The sequence below is a fragment of the Coregonus lavaretus genome (assembly GCF_964263955.1).
Source record: "Coregonus lavaretus genome assembly, contig: HAP1_SCAFFOLD_5723, whole genome shotgun sequence".
Taxonomy (NCBI): Eukaryota; Metazoa; Chordata; class Actinopteri; order Salmoniformes; family Salmonidae; genus Coregonus; species Coregonus lavaretus.
In genome coordinates this window covers 10,174-37,916 of record NW_028160767.1, presented here as the reverse complement: position 1 = coordinate 37,916, position 27,743 = coordinate 10,174, and the positions used below count along the sequence as shown (strand labels likewise).

General features: G+C 45.5%; 1 protein-coding gene across 1 annotated transcript; it reads right to left on the bottom strand.

Annotated features, from left to right (window-relative positions):
• Window positions 1-3: 3 nt before the first annotated feature.
• On the bottom strand, window positions 4-27,743 carry LOC311121468 (ephrin type-A receptor 4-B-like; the record flags this gene model as incomplete). The annotated part of the gene is made up of 11 exons (XM_084195957.1): window positions 4-51; window positions 286-495; window positions 726-787; window positions 5,482-5,667; window positions 6,037-6,150; window positions 6,548-6,606; window positions 7,847-7,958; window positions 8,883-9,042; window positions 9,252-9,376; window positions 15,627-15,962; window positions 27,588-27,743. Coding segments are annotated over 11 exons (1,568 nt in total), but the record flags the coding sequence as incomplete, so codon positions are not given.

Below are 27,743 nucleotides of genomic sequence, written 5' to 3'. Positions count from 1 at the left end.
CCTGTAGGCGATGGCCTCTGGGGCTGTCCAGCGAATGGGGATCTTCCCTCCCTGTGATTGACAGGTAACAGGCTGTTAGTATTGCTCATACTGTACCAAAGACATAGATACATTTCAGTATGAAAAATGTATCCCCTCACTAACTGTAAGTCGCTCTGGTTAAGAGCATCTGCTAAAATGACTAAAATGTAAATACATACAAGCATAAAAACACATACAAATGCTGACAGGTAGATACACTCACACTGAAATTGATTAACACTACAGCCACATACGCTCTCTTACCCTGGTGGTGTATGCAGCCTCGGGGTCGTCCTCCAGTACTCGTGACATTCCGAAGTCAGACACCTTACACACCAGGTTGCTGTTGACCAGGATGTTGCGTGCGGCCAGGTCTCTGTGGACGTAGCTCATATCAGACAGGTACTTCATGCCTGACGCGATGCCACGCAAGATGCCCACCAGCTGGATCACCGTGAAACGCCCGTCATTCTTCTAGAGAACCAAACAAACAAAGAAATTAATGTTAGGTAATGTTTGTATGCAGTGTACTGGCAGGATGTGTTGATGATTGTAGATAGTAAGTAATCATAATCTTGATGATGTTTCTTGTTTGACATTCATTAAGAGGATATCGTCCGTAATAGTCACGCTAGAGTTCTGAACATACGTAAGCAGACACATACCACACACAGAGTTGAATACGCACACACTGCATGACTTACCCTCAGAAATGCATCCAGCGAGCCATTCTCCATGTACTCTGTGATAATCATCACTGGTTTACCTGAAGAAAGAGCGAGACAGAGCGAGAGCGAGACAGAGCGAGAGAGAGAAAGAGAGAGAGAGAGAGAGAGAGAGAGAGAGAGAGAGAGAGAGAGAGAGAGAGAGAGAGAGAGAGAGAGGAGAGAGAGAGAGAGAGAGAGAGAGAGAGAGAGAGAGAGAGAGAGAGAGAGAGAGAGAGAGAGAGAGAGAGAGAGAGAGAGAGAGAGAGAGAGAGAGAGAGAGAGAGAGAGAGAGAGAGAGAGAGAGAGAGAGAAAATGAAAGGCAGATGATTATGTAAGTAAATGATGCACATCACAGCCCAGCGCAGCAGGAGAGCAGTGGTTCTCAGGTGAGTGTGTGTGTGTGTGTGTGTGTGTGTGTGTGTGTGTGTGTGTGGTACACCATTTGTCTCAGTCCTGTAGTGATTTAATTAGTTCTGTGTAACAGTCCTCATGTCTACCACTTACTCTACACACGGAAAGGGATCTCTACTGTAACATAACACCAACACACACACACACACACACACACACACACACACACACACTCAAGTACACTAACAAGCAAACGCAAGAAATGTGCACATACGGTCGCTTCAGAAAGTATCACACCGCTATACTTTTTCCACATTTTGTTGTGTTACAGCCTGAATTTTAAATGGATTAAATGTAGATCTTTTTTTCCACTGGCATACACACAATACCCCATAATCTCAAAGTGTTTTTAGACAAATTTACAAATTAAAGCTGAAATGTCTTGAGCCAATAAGTATTCAACCCCTTTGTTATGGCAACCCTAAATAAGTTCAGGAGTAAAGCTTTGCTTAACAAGTCACATAATAAGTTGCACGGACTCTCTCTGTGTGCAATAATTGTCTTTAACATGATTGTTTAATGACTACCTCATCTCTGTACCCCACACATTCAAATATCTGTAAGGTCCCTCAGTCCAGCAGTGAATTTCAAACACAGATTCAAACACAAAGACCAGGGAGGTTTTCCAATGCCTTGCAAAGAAGGGCACCTATTGGTAGATGGGTAAAAAAACAAACAGACATTGAATATCCCTTTGAGCATGGTGAAGTTATTAATTACACTTTGGATGGTGTATCAATACACCCAGTCAATACAAAGATACAGGCGTCCTTCCTAACTCAGTTGCCAGAGAGGGGGAAACCGCTCAGGGATTTCACCATGAGGCCAATGGTGACTTTAAAACAGTTACAGAGTTTAATGGCTGTGACAGGAGAAAACTGAGGATGGATCAACAACATTGTAGTTACTCCACAATACTAACCTTATTGACAGAGTGAAAAGAAGGAAGCCTGTACAGAATACAAATATTCCAAAACCTGCATCCTGTTTGCAACAAGGCACTAAAGTAATACTGCAAAGAATGTGGCAAAGCCATTCACTTTTTGTCCTGAATGCAAAGTGTTATGTTTGGGGCAAATCCAATACAACATATTACTTAGTACAACTCTCCATATTTTCAAGTGGTGGCTGCATCATGTTATGGGTATGCTTCTAATCGTTAAGGACTGGGGAGTTTTTCAAAATAAAAACATTAAGGGAATGGAGCTAAGCACAGGCAAAATCCTAGAGGAAAACCTGATTCAGTCTGCTTTCCAACAGACACTGGGAGATGAATTCACCTTTCAGCAGGACAATAACCTAGTTGCTTACGAAGAAAACAGTGAATGTTCCTGAGTGGCAGAGTTACAGTTTTGACTTAAATCTACTTGAAAATCTATGGCAAGACCTGAAAATGGTTGTGAAGCAATGATCAACAACCAATTTGACAGAGCTTGAAGAATTTTGAAAAGAATAATGGGCAAATGTTGTGCAATCCAGGTGTGGAAAGCTTTTAGAGACTTACCCAGAAATAATCACAGCTGTAATCGCTGCCAAAGGTGCTTCTACAATTAATTGACGTAGGGGTGTGAATACTTATGTAAATGAGATATTTCTGTATTTCATTTTCAATAAATGTGCTAACATTTCTAAAAACATGTTTTCACTTTGTCATTATGGGGTATTATATGTAGGTTGGTGAGAAAAAAAATTATTTAATCAATTTTGAATTCAGGCTGTAACGCAACAAAATGTGAAATAAGTCAAGGGGTATGAATACTTTCTGAAGGCACTGTATACACAATCTCTATGAATCTATGACAATCTGTCTATTTATGTCATTCACCATTCTCTCTGCTCCTTTCCTCCTTTCATGCCAACCTTCTGTACATTCTGTCACTCTCCACATACTCTCTCTGTTTCTTTCTCCCTCTCACACTTTCTCTTTTTCCATGTCACTCTGCCACTACTTTCTGCCCTTTCTCATCCCATCTCTCTCTCTCTCTCTCTCTCTCTCTCCCTCTCCCTCTCCCTCTCTCTCTCTCTCTCTCTCTCTCTCTCTCTCTCTCTCTCTCTCTTTCTCTCTTTGTCTTTCTCTCTCGCCCTCTCTCTCCCTCTCTCTCGGGGGAGTGTCTGTCTCTTTCTTTCAGCAGGAGGGAGATTCCCTGGTGGTTCTGTGAAGGTTTGCGTGTCTTTGTGTGGCTCTGGGAGGTAGAGGGGAGGAGGGGGGAGAGATGGAGGCGCAGTGTGGTTTATCCCATAGCGCTAGCAAGATGGTGCCTGCCTAACCAGCCATACAGCAAACACATGGCGAAGAGTTTACTTTTAACTCCACTTGGAATTGTTAGATACTGTGCTATGATTATGAATGATTTTAAACATGTATACTCACATTTGAACTGTTATTAGAAATAAATTTGAGAGTTATTAGAGTGTTTCCTAGTTATTAGTGTCTAGTTCCAGTGAGTAAAGTAGTTAGTAGTTTCAGGGTCTGAAGGTGAAGTTCTCCCACTCTGCAGTGGACCGATCCAATTGCCAAGAGGCTGTCAGTCACGGCTCCGTGTGGCGCGTGATTGGCACTCCATGACTTACAGGGCTATAGCAACGCCCCAAAGAGGAAGTGGAGTTCAACCATATTTGTCAACCATCTTTGTTCTGTTTTGTTCTCCCCTGCTGCCCCGGGCCGCTGCTGATTGACAGCTCCCCAACCAAGTCTGAGGAGCGTCTGACCTACGAGCCCCAGCTCGCCCCTTCTCAGCCCCGCCCTCTTCCTCCCAGCCTATTGGCATGCTAATGTCTTGTTTACTGAATATGTCCCGCCGCCTTTGGCAATGAGCTCTGAGCAGGGGCCCCGCCAATAGGCCAATTATCACCTGCCCAAAAAAATGGCTAGGGAGGGTAGAGGATAACGTATAGGAGAATGTTTGGAGAACGTTGAGGTAACGTTAGGGGGACGTTATTATAGAGAGCCGATGGCGGGGGAGAACACAAAGAGGCCTGCTACTAACTCTCACTGGATGTAGTTTTTATTGTTATTTTTTTTAATAAAAGGACCCTTATAAATTTAGCAGCGCTTACATTATGTACATGTGGGAATTTAAATTGATCACATCCTAAAGGAAAGCTGGGAAGGCTCAAAGTGTTAACGACTAACGATGGACGGCCAGGGGTTTTTATTATGTCAGAGTGATGCTATGAAAAATAAAGGGCCAAGATGAGAGGCTATTCTGGCTCAACTCTGAGTCTCTGATTTTAGCCTATTTATGTATTTAGTGCATATTTAGTCTTCATCAATAATTAATAAGACTTAATTGGCCTCTTGGATATGCAGTGATGCCGTACTGAGGCGAGATGGAAGTCCCTTTTAACTAGATTGGAATGCAATTCAAATAATGGATTCTTAATAGATTCCACCGACACACTCAAGTGTGAAGGACTAATTGCAGAGAAACTGGTTTTTGTCATTACAAAGACGGGAGGAAGGGGAGAGGGAAATTGGATGCAGTCCTCTACTCTCAAACTGTTTCTGTTTCCAGTCTGGTATCTCAATTACTCGTTCTCTCCATCTCTCTCAGTGTCTGCTTGTCTTTCAGCCTCCCCTTTCCTTCCCCCCCTCCACTATACCAGTCTGTCCATATAACCAGGCAAGATAACTGGGACTCTGAGGTAACACTCACACACACATGTACCTAATCAAAGGTGAACAGACACACATTCATAGTAAAAGACATGAAGAAATAAAACGCTAAACCAGTATGACATCAATACAAACTCTCTCTCTCAAACACCCACGCAATGCACTACGAACTGAACACACAACTAGTTTCCCACACATACACCCCCTAACCCCATCACACACTCTAAACAATAAGGGGTGAAGGGGTAAGAAGCCAGCGTCTGGTGTGGCGGCAGTAGAGGGTCTGTCCTGCAGATAGGGTATCACTCTCTAACCCCAAACATATTTACAGCTGACACCATGATTAATGAGCTAGCTACAGCGCAGAACACATTAGCCCCTGTAGCCAACCTGCATCAGACCTGTTCCATCTGGACTCCAACCACCTGGGGATTCCCAGGATGGGCGCTGTGTCCGGACCCACACCACCCCTACCCCCTACCCACGGCCCTCTGGGTAACAGGGCTGGGATGGGAACAACCCCCCTTCCCCCCCTTGCTATCTCCAAAGTCACCCAAAACCACAGACATTGTATGAGCTTGTCCCTTTCAGGTTTATTTTGTCTAATCATAGTTTATGTTGTCCATAGGAAAAATATAGAGTATATGATTGGGTTTCTATATTATAAGCTCCACAATAATTTGATTTACGCCTTTTAAAAATCCTCCAATCAGGATCCTACTTACACTTGGTGACCACTCCCTCCAGGTGAATGATGTTTGGATGGTCGAATTGGCCCATGATGCTGGCCTCAGACAGGAAGTCCCGCCTCTGCTTGTCAGTGTATCCTGCCTTCAGGGTCTTAATGGCCACACAGATCTCCCTCTTCCCTGGCATCTTCAGACGACCGCTGCACACCTCCCCAAACTCACCTGGAACACACACAAAAACACACACCTTATCAAACTCACATATTTTCAACATGGTCAAGAAAAAACCTAATAACACAGATACCACACACTTATTTCTACTAGAGGGAGAGAAGGGAACAGGTGGGGGTGGGAAAGGGGGCTGTACTTTAATAATTGATCGACCCCCTCTGATCCCCAATCCCTCCTTCTCAGTCGAGCACCGGCTGACTTTTTCCACTGGCAGACAGGGGAAAACAGGAACATTATATTTTCCCTCCCAAGTTATTTTATTGTCTATTGACCCAATGAGTCTGGCCAAATATTACCAGTCTGACAGAACGGTCATGTTGACATAGTAAAAGTATGTGCATTAGTAAGTCCAGTCCGTACCGATGCCAATGACTTTCTCAATCTTGATACAGGAAGCGTCAATCTCCTTGGCAAACTCTCGGACAGCCTGGTTGGGGTCTTCGTAGGTGAAGGGGTCTACGTATATCCTCACTCCTGAGAGAAAGGAGGAGAGAAAAGGGAAGGTTAATGCATTCTGACCAGTAGAGCCCCCTCTGTTCTTCATTTTATACTGCCTTCCTCTCTTTCACCTCTCTCTTCTCCTTTATCCTTTAATTCCTCATCTCTCCATCCAATGTCTCTGTTAGATTGGTGTAATAACTCTAATTTCAGAGTTAAATAATAAGAGTCTAAAATAATATTAATGTATTTGTCTTGTCAATAGGTTTTCACTGGAGAATACTGTGATGAATGTTATATGGCATTACTTTTGGAATACACATTTCATTCACAATTTTTTCAGAGGCTCTTCTAGCAACAATGAAATAATGAATGATGTTGCTGATCAGTGAACGTTTCTACTAGCATAGGTTGAGTACAGTGAGTGGTCTACCTTGGTGTAGGTGTTTCTCTTCATCAGCATCCTGCTTGGCCTTGCTGTACTTACTCTTTCTGGGGACAAAAACAACATGGCCGACGTGGTTAGCTAGGTTCATCAGCACAGAGCAAGTCCATGGTGTTATTATTGATGTGTTCACTGGCTGTCTAAGACCACCAGATGTGCAGGACAATGTTGCACTAATGACTTTTAAACATGACAATGTGCCTCTCTGTCCTTTTAATGACTGTTAAACAGCTCTGTGAGCCACGCAGAGCGCTACCCACCCCTCCCCCACAGGATGGTCAAGACACAATGACAGACAGTTACCGTCAATTAATATGAATCAAAGACGGCCACCTGCTTGGCTGGAAGAGCCGCAATCACACACACATAAGCGCGCACACACACACACACAAACATCCCCCTTCTCCATCGCCCACACACTCTCTCTATCTCATACATATAGAAGTGTGCAATCACACAGGAGTGCACACACACACACACACACACAAACAAACACTGGCCAGTAAAAGACAGAGCGTGGTTAAAGCGTGAAGAGAGAGACCCCATCTGCATGTAATCCCATCTGTGTGTCACTGCTTTGTCCTGCTCTACTGCTCACTGGTTAACACCCTCTGATTGGGTCACTGCAGATCCACCTGCTGCCTCCTTCTCGCTCACTTTTTCTCTCTTCTTCTGCCCCTCTCTATCTCTCCTACTCTCTCACTGTCTCTCTCGCTCTCCATCTCCCCGCAGGTCACAGAAACTAACTACCACCCCATATTACAGCCATAGCGAGAGATAGAGGGATAGAGATGGAGGGAGGAGAGGGGGAGAGAGGAAAGAGGCGATGTAGTGGGAGAAGAGGAGTGAGGGTCGCTGATTACATCTCTTCAGCTGTCACACCGTCAATCATGTCTCAGGTGTGGCTACACATCACTCACTGGGGCTGTGTGTTAGTGTGTGTGTGTACCTACACATCACTCACTGGGGCTGTGTGTTAGTGTGTGTGTGTACCTACACATCACTCACTGGGGCTGTGTGTTAGTGTGTGTGTGTACCTACACATCACTCACTGGGGCTGTGTGTTAGTGTGTGTGTGTACCTACACATCACTCACTGGGGCTGTGTGTTAGTGTGTGTGTGTACCTATCGTCGACATGTGACAGCCACTTTTTCAAGCCTGCCTCTGCAGCTGCCCAGCAAGACATTCTCATCACAGAGGCAAGATGGAGAGAAATAAAACAGGGAGAGAGAGAGAGACAGAGAGAGAGAGAGAGAGAGAGAGAGAGAGAGGGATGAGAGTCTCACCTCCTGCTGATGACGAAGGCACTGATGAGGATGAGGAGGAGAACAACACTGCCCACCACAGACACCAGCAACACTGTGGAGTTAGTCCCATCTCCGATGATAGGAGCTGGAACTGAATATGAGAGGAAGAGAGGGAGGGAGAGAGAGTGAGAGAGAAGAAAGAGGAGGAGAGGAGAGAGGAATACAAATGTAGAGAGAGAGAGGGGGGACAGGTAGAGAGAGAGAGAGAGAGAGAGAGAGAGAGAGAGAGAGAGAGAGAGAGAGAGAGAGAGAGAGAGAGAGAGAGAGGAAAGGAGAGGTAGAGAGAGAGAGAGAAAGGAAAGGTAGAGAGAGAGAGAGAAAAAGGAGAGGTAGAGAGAGAAAGAGTGGGTGTACAGAGACAGAGCAAAGTCAATATCATTCAGTCTAATCAGGTCCAGAGATGTAAAACCTACAGTAGATGTTCTATTTGCCATCGTCATTAACCTCCTCTCCCTTCCTCTCTCCCTCTGTGTGTGGCCCAGAGTATTTGTCCTTGTTCCCTATCCTCCATGTTATGAGTCCCCATAAAGTATTGTGCTTCTCAGAGGCCCATTGAGACACAATGCAGTACCATTCCAATGAGCAAAGAGCTGTGTGCTTCAGTGTGTCATTATCATGGGCCACTATCTCTATCTCATCACAAAGAGACACCTGTGCCTAGACGGATCCCAATGTTTCACTACAGGACAGAACAGACGTCATCCTGCCCACATTGGACGATCAGATGACATAGGGCCTCTTATTGTAGGTCAGGATTGTTCATAACAGTCAATATTATACTTATGAGTTTGAATGTTTGTTGAATGTTTAGGTGTTATTCAGATGTATTAAAACAGGTGATATCAGCATCTGACGTTATGACTATATCATTAATGTTCCAACATGTTAGAAGTGGTGAGAAAGATGTAAGTGGGTAGCGTGTGCTAAAACAGAACACATGTTTACACTTGCTCTGTGTCACTATGACATCATCACAGTGAATTGTGCGATGCTGTCAAGGTAGCGCTCCACTCACCAGAGTTGGTCATGAACTCGAAGGGAGCGCTGAACTCTCCGTAGCCGGCGGCGGTGCGAGCGCGCACGTGGAACACGTAGGAGGTCAGAGGAGTCAGGCCCTTGATGTCAGTGTTCCTGGACGACGTCTTGATAATGCGATAACTCCTCTCATTCTGGTCCTGAAGGAGAGAGAGGGATGAAAATAATTGAGGTGGTTTTCCTGGCATGACAAATGTTCTTACTTTAGATTCCTGAGAGGCTACAGTGTCGGATTGTCACCTTTTCACTGTTCATAAAAATGTAGAATTATCAACCTGTCAGGTTCAATGTTATTCTGAAGCCTGAGGAAAAAAACTGCATTCCCAGAGAACTGCATTTCCCACCTCACCTTCTCGTAGTATTTGACCTCATACTCCAGGATGACCCCGTTGGCTTTCTCAGGCTGCTGCCAGGCCAGGGAGATGGTGTGTCTGGTGATGTCCTTGGCCTGGATGGAGTTGATGGGAGACGGGGCTATGGACAGAAAGAAAAGAGAAAAAGAGAGAGAGATTTTAGCATTGACCTTTGCTGTCTTGTTGTTTTGACCCTCTGAGCCCCTAAGTCTGTTTCTTTCCTATTGCTCTTGCTGAGAATGTCACCAGAACATGCCATGAGGCAATCAACTCTGTCTGTCTGTCAGCTTGGCTCCCAGTCAAAGGGCTTAGGCGCTGTACAGCTAAATGGCTACGGCTACAATGCTACACCTAAGGAGTCCAATGGTGAAGCTCTATTGCTAAGCCAAATGGTTGGAAAGCATAAAAACAAACCATCCTATTGCCTACGGCTACAAGGTTAGTTTCAGATCCATCTCCCTTCTTCTCCACACAGCAGATGCTTCAAGCTAAGCTAAGGACTATCTCACTTCCTGCCCCGCCAATTCCAAAGATTCTTCGGTCACCCTGGGAAACCACTGCATTGCTATGACGTCTCCCCTGCTCCCTTGCTGTTGCTGCTCTGTCTTCTTGCCAATCAATAGTTTTTTATTAAACGTAGGCAGAGATCATTATCTAAAGCCCATTCTACAGCAGCCCATAATGAAACAGTATTTCAACCAGCTGCTCTGTGTTCCCCCTTTAACATGTGAAGGTTAAAACACAGATAACAGCTCACACTCACTCCCTCCCAACTCGCTCCAAAAGTCAAACCTCTAGCTCAGAGACTGACAACACACAAATTGGGTCAGAGTCAGGCACAGACGACACTACAGAGACACATCATCCATATGGATTTAATTGTCTGGGAAAAAAACATCCACTTACTGATCGAAAAGCACTGACAAATGCAGAGGCGGAGCCTACAAAAGACCAGCACACACTCATGCCCAAGGAAAGAGAAATACAGTTATAGATAGAGGGTCACACAGACAAACAGACAGGCAGAGTACACATACACACATACACACACACACACACACACACACACACAGTCAGGTAGAGCTGGACGGTGGAGTTCAAAGACGTCTTCAGACACGGCAGGGCTCTACGCTGACCTTTTTTACAAGGAGCACGTGTGCGCCTAAGTTGAAAAATATTTGAGATATTGAAGCTAGAATCCTTCATTCTTCTAGGCGCACTGGTGCTCCTAAATAAAAATTCCAGGTCGCACAGCAAAATATTTAGACGCATATGCAAGTAAAATGTTCGCACTGTAGAGCCCTTCAGGGAGAAACATACACCCTTCCAGCCTCTCGCCTGCTCAACAGCCTCCAAATAAAACCTTGGCAAAGCTTCAACACCCATTAACCCTTCCCCCATATATACACATTACACACACAGACCCAGTCACACACAGACCCAGTCACACACAGACCCAGTCACACACAGACCCAGTCACACACAGACCCAGTCACACACAGACCCAGTCACACACAGACCCAGTCAAACACAGACCCAGTCACACACAGACCCAGTCACACACAGACCCAGTCAAACACAGACCCAGTCACACACAGACCCAGTCACACACAGACCCAGTCACACACAGACCCAGTCACACACAGACCCAGTCACACACAGGCCCAGTCACACACAGACCCAGTCAAACACAGACCCAGTCACACAAAGACCCAGTCACACACAGACCCAGTCACACACAGACCCAGTCACACACAGACCCAGTCACACACAGACCCAGTCACACACAGACCCAGTCACACACAGACCCAGTCACACACAGACCCAGTCACACACACTATCCTGAATCTCCACCATAGTCTACCTTACATTATCCTCACATCCCCAAAGCTTAAAACGTTGTTGCTGATGGTTCGGTAGCCTACCGTCTGCCATTTAAAGTTAGCTAGAGTAGGTCTACTGTAGAGGCTAAGTGAATCTCTGACCCGTGACTCTGGTTACCGTAACCTTGCTATCCTACACAGTCTACCTGCTGCTGCCTTTTAAACAATTACACTGCTGTGATTAATGAGGCGACCCTCATCCTCGATTATGATTGGATTATCTGTGACAATATATACATTGTATTCCCCCTGACCAGTCCAGGCGTTACTGTCCTGGGAGGCTAGTGTTCACTCTAATGTTAACACAACCAGGCTTTTAGAGAGGGATTAAGTTCAACCAGGCCTGGAATCCAAGCACCAACGATGGGTTAGGTTTCAGTGGTGGGGGCGGTGGGGGTTGGAGGGGGGCGATGGGTCTGGAACAGGGTAGAGGGGGGTGTACAGACAGCTCTCAGAGCGAGTGGCGGTAAAGGGGTGGGGGGGTGTACAGACAGCTCTCAGAGCGAGCGGCGGTAAAGGGGTGGGGGGGTGTACAGACAGCTCTCAGAGCGAGTGGCGGTAAAGGGGTGGGGGGGTGTACAGACAGCTCTCAGAGCGAGTGGCGGTAAAGGGGAGGGGGGGTGTACAGACAGCTCTCAGAGCGAGCGGCGGTAAAGGGGTGGGGGGGTGTACAGACAGCTCTCAGAGCGAGCGCCGGTAAAGGGGTGGGGGGGTGTACAGACAGCTCTCAGAGCGAGCGGCGGTAAAGGGGTGGGGGGGTGTACAGACAGCTCTCAGAGCGAGCGGCGGTAAAGGGGTGGGGGGGTGTACAGACAGCTCTCAGAGCGAGCGCCGGTAAAGGGGTGGGGGGGTGTACAGACAGCTCTCAGAGCGAGCGGCGGTAATGGGGTGGGGGGGTGTACAGACAGCTCTCAGAGCGAGCGGCGGTAAAGGGGTGGGGGGGTGTACAGACAGCTCTCAGAGCGAGCAGCGGTAAAGGGGTGGGGGGGTGTTCAGACAGCTCTCAGAGCGAGCAGCGGTAAATAGATTTCCCTGGGTTGTGTCATCCTGCCGGTCGGGCTAACGTGTTGCCTCTGTTAAACAATTAGAACAGTGGCCATTTGTAACCCTCAAATCAATCTTACTGGAGGGCGCCTGGCAGCCAGACCCACTTTGAAGGGCCCCCCGGAGGTGGCCAGGGATGCTCCCGACCAGAAAGAAACCCAAAGGGTTAGCCGGCCCATTCCCCTTAGGTAATCCACACATCCATTTTTTCTCCAAAGATGACAGATATGGCGATTTAAACGTGTTCTGGTCCTCTTGTTGCTTTTTTTCCAAAGGCTAAAGTGAAGTTAAAGATGAGTGATTCTGTGAGTGGTTCCTTCTGAGGCTCGGTATAGAGGAGGTGAAGTTTACAATGGAAGGACACACACTGTACTATCAATCAGGGAAAAGTTTAGAGGAGATAAAACACTCACACACACCTTGTGTCACTATCACACGCCAAACACTCGGCCAGGATCAAAATAACACAGGCGATGTAGGAGATTAGAGATGTAACCGTTGTAAACTAGTTGGCTGGCCGGCACCTCTGTACACAGAGCTGAATGTGGGGCAGATCTGTAATGTCTTAACGCCTCCTGAAAGCGTGGGCTAAAACGCTTCTGGAATACTAAGTGGAAAAGCAATGAATATTCAGATCTCATTTCCCAATAATGTGCTCCAAAAACTCTTTCACAGCTCGCCCGCCGCAACACTCACTCACACACACCCAAGCATGCATGCACGTGTGCACACACACACAAACTCATTATACCAACAGACAGATGGAAACACACATAAAAAACATACACATACTCACATTATCGCTCACAGACAGTGGAGAAACTCAATTGCACACAGCAGCCCATGCATATATTAGCAAGCAGAGACACATTAGTAGAGCTGGGAACGAGCAAAACAGACAAACTGAGATTGGTTGAATGTTTGCTCCCTGGATGGATGGAAATGTCTTGGTGGGTAAGTTTGTTGAGCTAGCTACTTTTTGAGCTACTTTCTGAGTCTGTATGTCACAGTGAGAAAGAGTTGGACCCTGTGAATAAATTACGCTCTTGAATGAGTTAGTTTGTCTTGCAGAGAGAAAGAGAGGGAGAGAGTTGAGTGAATTAGTTTGTCTTTGTGAACATGTTCGTTCTGAGATATTCAGGTAACTGGACCAGCTGTGGTCAGACCGTGTGGTTGGGAGAATATGTGGTGGATTCTGGTTTGACATTAAAGAAACAAAGGCTGGGGAGCACATGTGGGTGCCATATTGGAGTCTGGTTGCCAGATTGGAATCATTTGATTTGCTGCAGCAGAGGAAAAAACAGGCGAAGTGGGAGCTGTTTTTCAGGGCATCGAGAAAATGTTTCCCCATATGAGATCCCCAATAAAGTCTCCTTCCACCCACGACTGTCACGGATTCTGCCGAGGCTGCTCCTCCTCCTTGCTCGGGCAGGCTTCGGTGTTCGTCGTCCCCGGAGTACTAGCTGCTGCCGTTCGATGTTATCGGGGTTTGTTTAGTTTTGTCTGTATTGTTTACACCTGTTCGTCATTATGTTAATTGTTTCCCTTATAATTACCCCTGTCTCTCATCTGTACTTTTTGTGTGATTGTTTTCCCCTTCACGGTTGTCTATTTTGTGAGCGGGTTATTTCCTCCCTGCGTGGAGTTATTTTCTGTGTCCTTTTGAATCCTTTTCGTATTAAAAGTACGTATCCGAGAGTTCTGTGTCCTGCGCCTGACTTCGTTTACCGCATCTCACAGACAGTCGTGACAACGTCCCCATGTTCACATGCATTTCCGATTCAGCATAGTGATGGAAACACACACACACACACACAATGACAAACACTTGCACATACTAACTCACTACCTTTTCAACACATTAGACATACACACACACACACACACACAGAGAGAGAGAAACACACGGCCAAACACACACACACACAGACACACACAGCCAAACACACACACACACACACACACACACAGACACACAAGATGTAGAGTAAAGACTCTGGATCTCGTAAACTTTCTAAACATCCATTTACAGCCTGAGGTCGGCACAAAGCTGGACATCCTCCCAAAACCCTGACCGCCACCCCTCAACTCCACACAAACCCCTTACTTCATCCAGAGGGGTGAAGGGGTTACACCCTGTCTGATTTACGAGGGGGATTGTTCATGGTGAAATTAGAAATCTCTCCCACCCTCTGCACTCTTCCCTACAGAAACCTGAGTCTTGATCAAGGGTGGTGGCCCAAGTGGCTTTTCACAGAGCATATCATAATAAATCTATCATAATAAATGTGTAATCCACTGTGTCTGGATGGGGGTGATATAGAGAGAGGGACAGCCACAGATGACTGTCTGGATTACAGGGGGTGAAATCAGAGCTCTGAAAACCCCTACTGAGTATTAGGGGAGAAAGCCAACAAACTCTGGTGCTATTCTCTTCAACCCGCACACACACTTTCTCAGACACACACACGCATTCTCTAATACACACACGCACACATTCTACACAACACACAAAATAACCTGCACACGCAGACATTTTTGCCTCACATGCACGCACAAGCATGACCACACATACACACACACTCCCAATGCCTCCAGCTGCAGAGGGCCAACTTAATGTAAGTATTAGAGAATGGAGAACAGTTGTGAAACATGCTTCAGTGACGAGCCAAAGGCAACATCATTTATATATCTTAATATTTAAAGTGAGGTGATCACCCCAGAGCTACACAGGGGGATGTTAGTGTGTGTGTGTGTGTGTGTGTAGGGGGGGGCCTAACTAATACAACTCTGACATAGGTGTGGCTCACAGGACAACTGGTTTCACAGCAGATCCAGATCCATTAATCTTTCTCCCCAGACCAGATAAATCAAGCCATCCTGTCCTTAAATAGCCAGTCAGAATCATCCAGTCACTGTCCTAACCAGAAAGAGATCTTCTCTTTTCCCAGGGATCAAAATAGCAACACAAAAAGGCACTTAGCCCGCCACCCAAGAGCACCGCAGTAAAACCAGAGGTAATAATCATCTATCAGGGGAAAGGAAAGGTCACAGCCGTAAAACACATTTGCACAACAACTGGAGAAAAAATGGCAGAACGACAAAACAACAGGGGCCTTTCAGCGCACCACCAGGCAGAGAGCTCTAGTGTGGTTGTAGAGGGCCAGGCGCGGTATTCATGATCCCATTCCACTGGAACAATACACAGACACTGCCCTACCCAACAGACCACAACAACTTAATTAAGCCTAACCAAATCAATACAATTCCTTAGAATGGAAATGTTGCCTGATTCCCCATTCCCCTTAAAATAAAATAAAATTCAAACATTCAAAGCACATCTCAGCCTTTACCAAGACAACACAACCAACAACAACAGTCTCCAGCATCTCTCTCTCCCCACCAACACACATCTCCCCCCAACCAACCCCAACCCCAACTCACCGGCCTGGTTGGTAGTGACCGTCACCGACACGGCCTGCTCAGGTCCAGGGCTCTGTTGGGAGACCCCGTTAACAGCCCAGATCTCAAAGGTGTAGTTGGTGTGAGCGTGCAGGTCATTGATAGACACCTTGGTGGCCCTGAGGCTCAGCTGCTGGGGGCTGAAGTGGACCCCGTTCCCACAGGGCTGACACCGTGTCCCCTCGGGCCCGCAACGTTTACACACCACGTTGTAGCTGAGGTCCTGGCGTCCGCCAGAGGAGAGAGGGGTGCTCCACTCCAAGTTGACCGATGTCTCATTGACGTTGGAGATGAGGTGGAGTGGCGCCGTCGGGGGTCCTGGGACAGAGAGGAGGGAGAGAAAGGTGCAGCGTTAGAGAGCTGGTCTGAAGTACTCTCACTTTACCAAACTCATGGGTAACTGTCAGACAAAGCAGCTGTGAGAAGAGACTAGGTTTGAAGTGACTGAGTAGACTTTGGTGTTGCAAATAAAGACAAAACTAAATAGTTGAAATTAAAACACTTTGTTTTGGGGAATTCAATAATAGTGTTTGTCTTTGGGGCTGTAGCTAAGTGATTAAATCCTAATTATAGTTTGCAGTCACTGCTAACCCAACTATTCCTGAGGTCTTATTTTCTTTTGAAAAGGGCTGGGAAGTTAGGAAGTCCAACTTCAACTTGGTTTAGTCAGGATATCAATTGAAATGTAATCCCTGAACTGATTGTGTTCCATTAATGTGGTAGATGTGTAATTAGTTACCATGGCAGTGAGCCTAACCCAGCTGGTCCCAGATCTGTTTAGGGATTTGACAGAGTTTGTTTTTTCAATCCCAGTAATAAAGAAGTGGCCTTGATCTAGGGTCTGTTTTTTATAATGTTTCACACTGTCCACTCCTAGTTCACATGTTGCTTTCAAACATGGCAAACAGTCATTAAGTTAACCCCCCCCCCCCCCCCTCTCTCTGACTAATGAAGGTCACATGGGTGAGCAAAGGGATCGACACGGGGTGAAATATGAATGCCAGTCCATCTACTGACGAATCATTTCACAATGGAAATTAATTATCGGTGTTATTTTTGGAGGAGCGACGTGGCAATAAATGATTACACAGAGAAACAGAGCGAGAGAGGGGGGGGGAGAACGACTGGAGGAGTGTGTGCATGTGAGTGTGTCAGTATGGGTGTTTGTGTGGTGAATCTGGTGATAGTCCATGCATTTACAACTAGTAAAGAAGAGGACGAGAGAGAGAGAGAGAGAGGGGGGGGGGGGGGGGGGCAGAAGGAGAAGACAAACACCGTCTGTTCACCAGGAAGCAAAAAGCCACTGATTAGTATGGAGGACAGGGGCTGTACTGGGGAGGAGAGAGAGAGCGAGAGAGAGAGAGAGAGAGAGAGAGAGGAGGTCGTTCCAATCTAACGGCTCCTTATAGTCTATAGAGATGGTTTGGATGGAAGTGAGCAGTGCTCTCTCCTTTAGGATGGAGGGATAGAGAGAGAGATAGAAAGGAAAGAGGAGAACTGGTGTGGAATTGAGTTGGTCCTCATGTATAGTGTGTGTGTGTGTGTGTGTGTGTGTGTGTGTGTGTGTGTGTGTGTGTGTGTGTGTGTGTGTGTGTGTGTGTGTGTGTGTGTGTGTGTGTGTGTGTGTGTGTGTGTGTGTGTGTGTGTGTGTGTGTGTGTGTGTGTGTGTGTGAGTGAGTGAGTGAGTGTGTGTGTGTGTGTGAATGTGTGTGTGTGTGTGTGTGTGTGTGTGTGTGTGTGTGAGTGAGTGAGTGAGTGTGTGTGTGTGTGTGTGAGTGTGTGTGTGTGTGTGTGTGTGTGTGTGTGTGTGTGTGTGTGTGTGTGTGTGTGTGTGTGTGAGTGAGTGAGTGTGTGTGTGTGTGTGTGTGTGTGAATGTGTGTGTGTGTGTGTGTGTGTGTGTGTGTGTGTGTGTGTGTGTGTGTGTGTTGGGTTAATATTAGCATCACCCCTACCTTCAAACCCTCCCTCTTCTGACAATCCACTATCAGTTCTCATTAAACATTATGATGAAACATCCCTCCCTCCCTCCCTCATCCCCTCTCCTCTCTTCCCTCACCCCTCCATCCAGTCAGTTACAGATGAGGGTTTCTATATTAAGGTGGCGGTGGCTGCAGAACCATCACTGTAATGATCTTTTGTCATGTAAGGTTCACTGTAGCAGTCTTCCTATTTCTGCTTCCTCTGTGGTTTCCTGCTAGAACACTGAGCTATTAAACAGATCGATTTTCTTAGTGCCATTCTGTCATAAACGGTAGAGGACTAAGGTCATATGTATGTGAGCTGGTTTTATCCCCAGCACAATGGGGTTTTGGGTCCATGACTGAGCACAGGAGATAATGCAGTGTGTGTATGTGTGTGTGTGTGTCAGTTTTGGAGTGTGTGTTTGTCAGTAAGATGTGTCTGTGTCTGTCTGCTATTTGTTGCCATGGTAAGTCATGCTGCGCTGTATAACTTTATGACGGGTTATTATATAATGTTATTTTCAATCACAGACACATTCCAGAAGCTCCCTGCTCTCCTACATTCCACGCACACTACCTTTGGCCATACCTGGTGCTCCCAGAATTATCCAGACGGAGAGGGCGAGCGTAGGAGAGAGGGAGAGAGGGAGCCATCAGCTGTGACTGGCACTGGGTAATTCAACAGTAGGGAACGCAACTACAACGCTTCCAAAATTCTACTTGGAGCAGGCGCCGTCTGTGGCCAGGGCATGATAGTAGCCAATCTTACAGGCTGCAAGAACACAGATAGTGAGAGAGACAAGGTACAAAGAGATACACACACAGTACACACCCCACGCACTGTGTTATGTTGCTTTCATTCAATCATATCTACTTAACATCTTTCTCTCTTTCTCGGCAATTCAACAAGCTGACTGCGGTTTCTATCTAATATGCCATTTTGCAGACGCTTTTATCCAAAGCGACTTACAGTCATGCGTGTATACATTTTTGTGTATGGGTGGTCCCGGGGATCGAACCACTACCTTGGCATTACAAGCGCTGTGCTCTACCAGCTGAGCTACAGAGGACCAGCTGGTATCTTCTATTCATTTTCTCTAACTCTACCCATCTGTCTTAATTTTCCTCCTCTGAAACCCAGACATTTCACCAATGCCTTATGGCTGGCTATCATCAAACTAATAGAGAAGAGAGAAGTTACCACACAAGAGTTACACAAATATCACATAGCCGCCCCTCCTCCCTCTCTAGAATTAAACTATGCTTTATTGGCAGGGCTGCGAGGTGCAATGTAACCAAAGCCATGGGCATTCCAACACAATTAACAAACAAATGTCACCCCATTTGGCCCAGTGTCTCCTCTGAGCCAGGTTCTCAGCCCATAAGGCCTACACTACACTACACTACACTACACTACACTACACTACACATGCCTCAAATTGTAACCTAGCTGACACTTTTCCGACTCTGGCGACGGCGCTACCCTTTCCTCTTGATTGACAGCTTGATTTGAAGGCTCAGCTTTCAAGGAGTTCCTCTCTACTGTACCTATTTCCATAATAGCTGGGAAGTCTAGAGGGTTGTATTCCACCCAAGGGTACTGGACCAGAAGAGTAGGACAAAAGAGGGATTATGTGAGAGGTGCGTTTCAGACAGCCAGGACACCGATTGGGCCAAATAGCCTGTCAATCACTGAGGCGGCCGGGTACTTGGCAGGACCAGCGAATGGCATTGAGCCCTGGGGCTGGAGGGCTGGTGGTTTAGGAGAGGGTGAGGTGTGTGTGTGTGCTACCTAAACTTTACCAAAACGTTACCACATCGTTACCAAGACGTTACCGCATCGTTACCTGAAACTATTTCCACCATGTCAACTGAGCATTAGGACAAAGAGAAGGAGGGATCCTTGTTCATCAACATTCTTTCGTTCTCCCTTTTGCCTCCATCTTACCCACTTTTCCTATCTCCCAACTCAGCACTCAGCCAACAATTACTGAGACAGAAAAAGAGAGGGAGGGAGAGTGGAGGGGTGGGGTGGGGTGGGGTGAGGTGAGGTGAGGTAAGGGAATTGGGATGGAGAGGATAGTGGGGGAGAGGGATATGGAGGCTAGGGAGGGGGGGGGGGCGGCTATCCACGCTGCACCAGTCTGTGGGATTACACAGCATCCAGTTATAATCATCAACCGCCATCAGAGGACCCTGAGCTAAGAGGGGGGAGAAATGTTTTCAATTACCCACACACAACACACACACGCACATGCACGCATACACAACACACACACCAATTACCAGGGATAATAGCATTTTCCCTGTCTGACCTCCAGCAGGGCGAACTTAGTCTGTGTTCGTGACGCTGAGTGTGTTTTGTGCAAGACAAAGAAGAGAGAGAGAGAGAGAGAGAGAGAGAGAGAGAGAGAGAGAGAGAGAGAGAGAGAGAGAGAGAGAGAGAGAGAGAGAGAGAGAGAGAGAGAGAGAGAGAGAGAGAGAGAGATCGAGAATGAGAGCGAGAGAGAAAGACAAAGAGAGACAAAGAGAGAGCGAGAGAGAGAGAGAGAGAAAGGAAGAGAGGGGAGAGAGATGGGGGGGATGAATGCTTGAGTGACAGCTGTGATTATAAGGGCTAACGTGGTAGAAACCCAGATCACCACAGAAAAATAAAACACGGTCAGACAGACAGACAGGAGTCAAATGTCAAAGGTCACCCAACTTACAGACAGGTCACAGAGTCACATACAAGGCCCCATCTTTGTGTTTTTAACATTCAGGATCAGGTTCCCCCATAACTTAGCTAAGACCCTATTAAATCAGACCCTGCCAGTAGCAGATAAATAGACTTCCTCCCATTGAGAAAGGCAGCATAGTTAAACTGATATGTAGCTGTGTTTCTTTTTGTTTCACAGATTCACACTGCAAACATTGTTTGGTTATGTACAGTGCATTAGGAAAAAAATCAGACACCTTGATTTTTTCCACATTTTGTTACGTTACAGGCTTATTCTTTTTTTTAAAAATATATAATCTCATCACTCTACACACAATACCCCATAATGAGAAAGCGAAAACAGGTTTTTATATTTTTTTGCAAATGTACTAAAACAGAAATACCTTATTTACATAAGAATTCAGATCATTTGCTATGAGACTCGAAATCGAGCTCAGGTGCATCCTGTTTCCATTTATCATCCTTGAGATGTTTCTACAACTTGATTGGAGTCCACCTGTGGTAAATTCAATTGATTGGACAAGATTTGGAAAGGCACACACCTGTCTATATAAGGACCCACAGTTGACAGTGCATGTCTGAGCAAAAACCAAGCCATGAGGTCGAAGGAATTGTCCGTAGAGCTCCAAGACTGGATTGTGTCGAGGCACAGATCTGGGAAAGGGTACCAAAACATTTCTGCAGCATTGAAGATCCCCAAGAACACAGTGGCCTCCATTATTCTTAAATGGAAGAAGTTTGGAACCACCAAGACTCTGAAACTGAGCAATCGGGGGAGAAGCGCCTTGGTCAGGGAGGTGACCAAGAACCTGATGGTCACTCTGGCAGAGCTCCAGACTTCCTCTGTGGAGATGGGAGAATCTTCCAGAAGGACAACCATCTCAGCAGCACTCCACCAATCACGCCTTTATGGTAGAGTAAAAGGCACATGACAGCCAAAAGACCCCTAAAGGGCTCTCAGACCATGAGAAACAAGATTATCTGATGAAACCAAGATTGAACTATTTGGCCTGAATGCCAAGAGTCACGTTTGGAGGAAACCTGGCACCATCCCTACGGTGAAGCATGATGGAGGCAGCATCATGCTGTGAGGATGTTTTTCAGCGGCAGGGACTGGGAGACTAGTCAGGATCCAGAGAAAGATTAGCGGAGCAAAGTACAGAGAGATCCTTGATGAAAACCTGCTCCAGAGCGCTCAGGACCACAGACTGGGGTGAAGGTTCACCTTCCAACAGGACAACGATGCTAAGCACACAGCCAAGACAACGCAGGAATGGCTTCGGGACAAGTCTCTGAATGTCCTTGAGTGGCCCAGCCAGAGCCCGGACTTGAACCCGATCGAACATCTCTGGAGAGACCTGAAAATAGCTGTGCAGCGACGCTCCCGATCCAATCTGACAGAGCTTGAGAGGATCTGAAGAGAAGAATGGGAGAAACTCCCCAAATACTGGTGTGCCAAGCTTGTAGCGTTATACCCAAGAAGACTTGAGGCTGTAACCGCTGCCAAAGTTGCTTCAACAAAGTGCTGAGTAAAGGGTCTGAATACTGAAAGTACGGGTGGCTACTTTGAAGAATCTCATATATAAAATATATTTTGATTTGTTTAACACTTTTTTGGTTCCTACATGACTCCATATGTGTTATTTCATAGTTTTGATGTCTTCACTATTATTCTACAATGTAGAAAATAGTAAAAATAAAGCAAAACCCTTGAATGAGTAGGTGTGTCCAAACTTTTGACTGGTACTGTATGTAAATGTTATATTTCAGTTTTTTTATTTTTAATACATTTACAAACATTTCTAAAAACCTGTTTTTGCTTTGTCATTATGGGGTATTGTGTGTAGATTGATTAGGGAACATTTTTAGAATAAGGCTGTAACGTAACAAAATGACTACAGCTCAGCGTTCAACACCATAGTGCCCTCAAAGCTCATCACTAAGCTAAGGACCCTGGGAGTAAACACCTCCCTCTGCAACTGGATCCTGGACTTCCTGACGCGCCACCCCCAGGTGGTAAGGGTAGGTACCAACACATCTGCCACGCTGATCCTCAACACGGAGGCCCCTCAGGGGTGCGTGCTCAGTCCCCTCCTGTACTCCCTGTTCACCCATGACTGCATGGCCAGGCACGACTCCAACACCATCATTAAGTTTGCAGACGACACAACAGTGGTAGGCCTGATCGCCGACAATGATGAGACAGCCTATAGGGAGGAGGTCAGAGATCTGGCCGTGTGGTGACAGGATAACAACCTCTCCCTCAACGTGATCAAGACAAAGGAGATGATTGTGGACTACAGAAAAAAAAAGAGGACTGAGCATGCCCCCATTCTCATCGACAGGGCTGTAGTGGAACAGGTTGAGAGCTTCAAGTTCCTTGGTGTCCACATCACCAACAAACTATCATGGTCTAAACACACCAACACAGTCCTGAAGAGGGCACGACAAAGCCTATTCCCCCTCAGGAGACTGAAAAGATTTTGCATGGGTCCTCAGATCCTCAAAGAGTTCTACAGCTGCACCATCGAGAGCATCCTGACTGGTTGCATCACCGCCTGGTATGGCAACTACTCGGCCTCCGACCGCAAGGCACTACACCCCACCCCCTCTTTTACACTGCTGCTACTCTCTGTTTATTATCTATGCATAGTCACTTTAACTCTACCCACATGTGCAGTTGAAGTCGGAAGTTTACATACACTTAGGTTGGAGTCATTAAAACTCGTTTTTCAACCACTCCACAAATTTCTTTTTAACAAACTATAGTTTTAGCAAGTCGGTTAGGACATCTACTTTGTGCATGACACAAGTAATTTTTAAAACAATTGTTGACAGACAGATTATTTCACTTATAATTCACTGTATCACAATTCCAGTGGGTCAGAAGTTGACTGTGCCTTTAAACAGCTTGGAAAATTCCAGAAAATGATGTAATGTCTTTAGAAGCTTCTGATAGGCTAATTGAGTCAATTGGAGATGTACCTGTGGATGTATTTCAAGGTCTACCTTCAAACTCAGTGCCTCTTTGCTTGACATCATGGGAAAATCAAAATAAATCAGCCAAATCAGAAATAAAATTGTAGACCTCCACAAGTCTGGTTCATCCTTGGGAGCAATTTCCAAACACCTGAAGGTATCACGTTCATCTGTACAAACAATAGTACGCAAGTATGAACACCATGGGACCACGCAGCCGTCATACCGCTCAGGAAGGAGACGCGTTCTGTCTCCTAGAGATTAACGTACTTTGGTGCGAAAAGTGCAAATCAATCCCAAAACAACAGCAAAGGACCTTGTGAAGATGCTGGAGGAAACAGGTACAAAAGTATCTTTATCCACAGTAAAACAAGTCCTATATCGACATAAGCTTAAAGGCCGCTCAGCAAGGAAGAAGTCACTGCTGCAAAACCGCCATAAAAAAGCCGGACTACGGTTTGCAACTGCACATGGGGACAAAGATCGTACTTTTTGGAGTAATGTCCTCTGGTCTGATGAAACAAAAATATAACTGTTTGGCCATAATGACCATCGTTATGTTTGGAGGAAAAAGGGGGTCGCTTGCAAGCCGAAGAACACCATCCCAACCGTGAAGCACGGGAGTGGCAGCATCATGCTGTGGGGGTGTTTTCCTGCAGGAGGGACTGGTGCACTTCACAAAATAGATGGCATCATGAGGAAGGAAAATTATGTGGATATATTGAAGCAACATCTCAAGACATCAGTTAGGAAGTTAAAGCTTGGTCGCAAATGGGTCTTCCAAATGGACAATGACTCCAAGCATACTTCCAAAGTTGTGGCTTAATGGCTTAAGGACAACAAAGTCAAGGTATTGGAGTGGCCATCATAAAGCCCTGACCTCAATCCTATAGAAAATATGTGGGCAGAACTGAAAAGGCGTGTGCGAGCAAGGAGGCCTACAAACCTGACTCAGTTACACCAGCTCTGTCAGGAGGAATGGGCCAAAATTCACCCAACTTATTGTGGGAAGCTTGTGGAAGGCTACCCGAAATGTTTGACCCAAGTTAAACAATTTAAAGGCAATGCTACCAAATACTAATTGAGTGTATGTAAACTTCTGACCCACTGGGAATGTGATGAAAGAAATAAAAGCTTAAATAAATCATTCTCTCTACTATTATTCTGACATTTCACATTCTTAAAATAAAGTGGTGATCCTAACTGACCTAAGACAGGGAATTCTTACTAGGATTAAATGTCAGGAATTGTGAAAAACTGAGTTTAAATGTATTTGGCTAAGGTGTATGTAAAGGTTTAAGGTCTACACCTGTTGTATTCGGTGCATGTGGCAAATAAAATTTGATTTGAAAAAGTCAAGGGGTCTGAATACTTTCCGAATGCACTGTATGTACCCAAGGTGATCGTATAGTATAACTAGGTGTGTGATGTGATTCACAAGAGAGATTATAGGGGAGAAAGATGGAAAGAGAGGGGGCAATGGTCATGGAGGAAGATGATCAAAATGTAAAATGTGTTTGTTATCACTGTAGGCGTGTGACTAATGCATACATTATTTGGTGTTTTTCGTTGTACGCTGAGGATATTTTTGTAGAATTCTGCATGCAGAGTCTCAATTTGGTGTTTGTCCCATTTTGTGAATTCTTGGTTGGTGAGCGGACCCCAGACCTCACAACCATAAAGGGCAATGGGTTCTATAACTGATTCAACTATTTTTATCCAGATCCTAATTGGTATGTCGAATTTTATGTTCCTTTTGATGGCATAGAAGGCCCTTCTTGCCTTGTCTCTCAGATCGTTCACAGCTTTGTGGAAGTTACCTGTGGCGCTGATGTTTAGGCCGAGGTATGAATAGTTTTTTGTGTGCTCTAGGGCAACGGTGTCTAGATGGAATTTGTATTTGTGGTCCTGGCAACTGGACCTTTTTTGGAACACCATTATTTTTGTCTTACTGACATTTACTGTCAGGGCCCAGGTCTGACAAAATCTGTGCAGAAGATCTAGGTGCAGCTGTAGGCCCTCCTTGGTTGGTGACAGAAGCACCAGATCATCAGCAAACAGTAGACATTTGACTTCAGATTCTAATAGGGTGAGGCCGGGTGCTGCAGACTGTTCTAGTGCCCTCGCCAATTCGTTGATATATATATATATATATATATATATATATATATATATATATATATATATATATATATATATATATGTTGAAGAGGTTGGGGCTTAAACTGCATCCCTGGCTCACCCCACGGCCCTGTGGAAAGAAATGTGTGTTTTTTTATCCGCATACTTGTTGTTTGTGTACATGGATTTCATAATGTCGTATGTTTTTGCCCCAACACCACTTTCCATCAATTTGTATAGCAGACCCTCATGCCAAATTGAATCAAACCCTTTTTTGAAATCAATAAAGCATGAGAAGACTTTGCCTTTGTTTTGGTTTGTTTGTCAATTAGGGTGTGCAGGGTGAATACGTGGTCTGTCTTACGGTAATTTGGGAAAAAGCCTATTTGACATTTGCTCAGTACATTGTTTTCACTGAGGAAATTAACTAGTCTGCTGTTAATGATAATGCAGAGGATTTTCCCAAGGTTGCTGTTGACGCATATCCCACGGTAATTATTGTGGTCAAATTTGTCTCCACTTTTGTGGATTGGAGTGATCAGTCCTTGTTCCAAATATCGGGGAAGATGCCAGAGCTAATGATGATGTTAAATAGTTTAAGGATAGCCAATTGGAATTTGTTGTCTGTATATTTTATCATTTCATTGAGGATTGTTCTTTGTTATAGGGCCAAAAAGATTGGAGAAGTGGTTTACCCATTCATCTCCGTTTTGGATAGATAGCTCTCCGTGTTGTTGTTTGATTAGTGTTTTCCAATTTTCCCAGAAGTGGTTAGAGTCTATGGATTCTTCAATTACATTGAGCTGATTTCTGACATGCTGTTCCTTCTTTTTCCGTAGTGTATTTCTGTATTGTTTTAGTGATTCACCATAGTGAAGGCGTAGGCTCAGATTTTCTGGTTCTCTATGTTTTTGGTTGGATAGATTTCTGAATTTCTTTCTTAGGTTTTTGCATTCTTCATCAAACCATTTGTCATTTGTCGGTTTTCTGTTAGAGATTTTTAGATTTGATAGGGAAGCTGAGAGGTCAAATATACTGTTTAGGTTTTCTACTGCCAAGTTTACACCTTCACTATTACAGTGGAACGTTTTGTCCAGGAAGTTGTTTAAAAGGAATTTGTTGTTACCTAATTGTTTTTTGGTAGGTTTCAACACTACTTTCCTTCCATCTATAGCATTTCTTAATATTATTCAGTTCCTTTGGCTTTGATGCCTCATGATTGAGTATTGCTCTGTTCAAGTAGACTGTGATTTTGCTGTGGTCTGATAGGGGTGTCAGCGGGCTGACTGTGAACGCTCTGAGACTCTGGGTTGAGGTCAGTGATAAAGTAGTCTACAGTACTACTGCCAAAAGATGAGCTATAGGTGTACCTACCATAGGAGTCCCCTCGAAGACTACCATTGACTATGTACATACCCAGCGTGCGACAGAGCTGCAGGAGTTGTGACCCGTTTTTGTTGGTTATGTTGTCGTAGTTGTGCCTAGGGCGGCATATGGGGGAGGGAATGCTGTCACCTCCAGGTAGGTGTTTGTCCCCCTGTGTGCTGATGGTGTCAGATTATTGTACAGTTCTGGCATTTAGGTCACCACAGACTAGTACATGTCCCTGGGTCTAGAAATGATTGATTTCTCCCTCCAGGATGGAGAAGCTGTCTTCATTAAAGTATGGTGATTCTAGTGGGGTTATATAGGTAGCACACAGGAGGACATTTTTCTCTGTTGAGATCATTTCCTTTTGAATTTGTAGCCAAATGTAAAATGTTCCTGTTTTCATTAATTTAATAGAGTGAGTTAGGTCTGCTCTATACCAAATTAGCATACCCCCTGAGTCCCTTCCCTGTTTCACACCTGGTAGATGGGACTCTATAGATTGAAGCCTCTCTCTCTCTCTCTCTCTCTCTCTCTCTCTCTCTCTCTCTCTCTCTCTCGCTCTCTCTCTCTCTCTCTCTCTCTCTCTCTCTCTCTCTCTCTCTCTCTGATGGAAGAGTGAATCTTGGATGCAGTGTTTTATTTCCTAATTAGTTCTATGTCACATTGACTGATCACTAAGTACCACCTGGAATCAGAATGCAACACCAGCGGTGTGTGCAAACCACTATGCATGTGAGCTGCGTGTGTGTGTGCATGCTTATGTGTGTGTGTGTGTGTGTGTGTACACTTACTGGTGCAGGGCATGGATGCAGGGTCAGTCTCAGAGCGGAAGTAGCCCTTGTCGCAGGCACAGGACGTGGATCCCTCTCTAACAGAGTAGCTGTGGAGAGGACACTTGGAGCAGGCACCGTCTGTGGCCAGGGCACGGTAGTAGCCAATCTTACAGG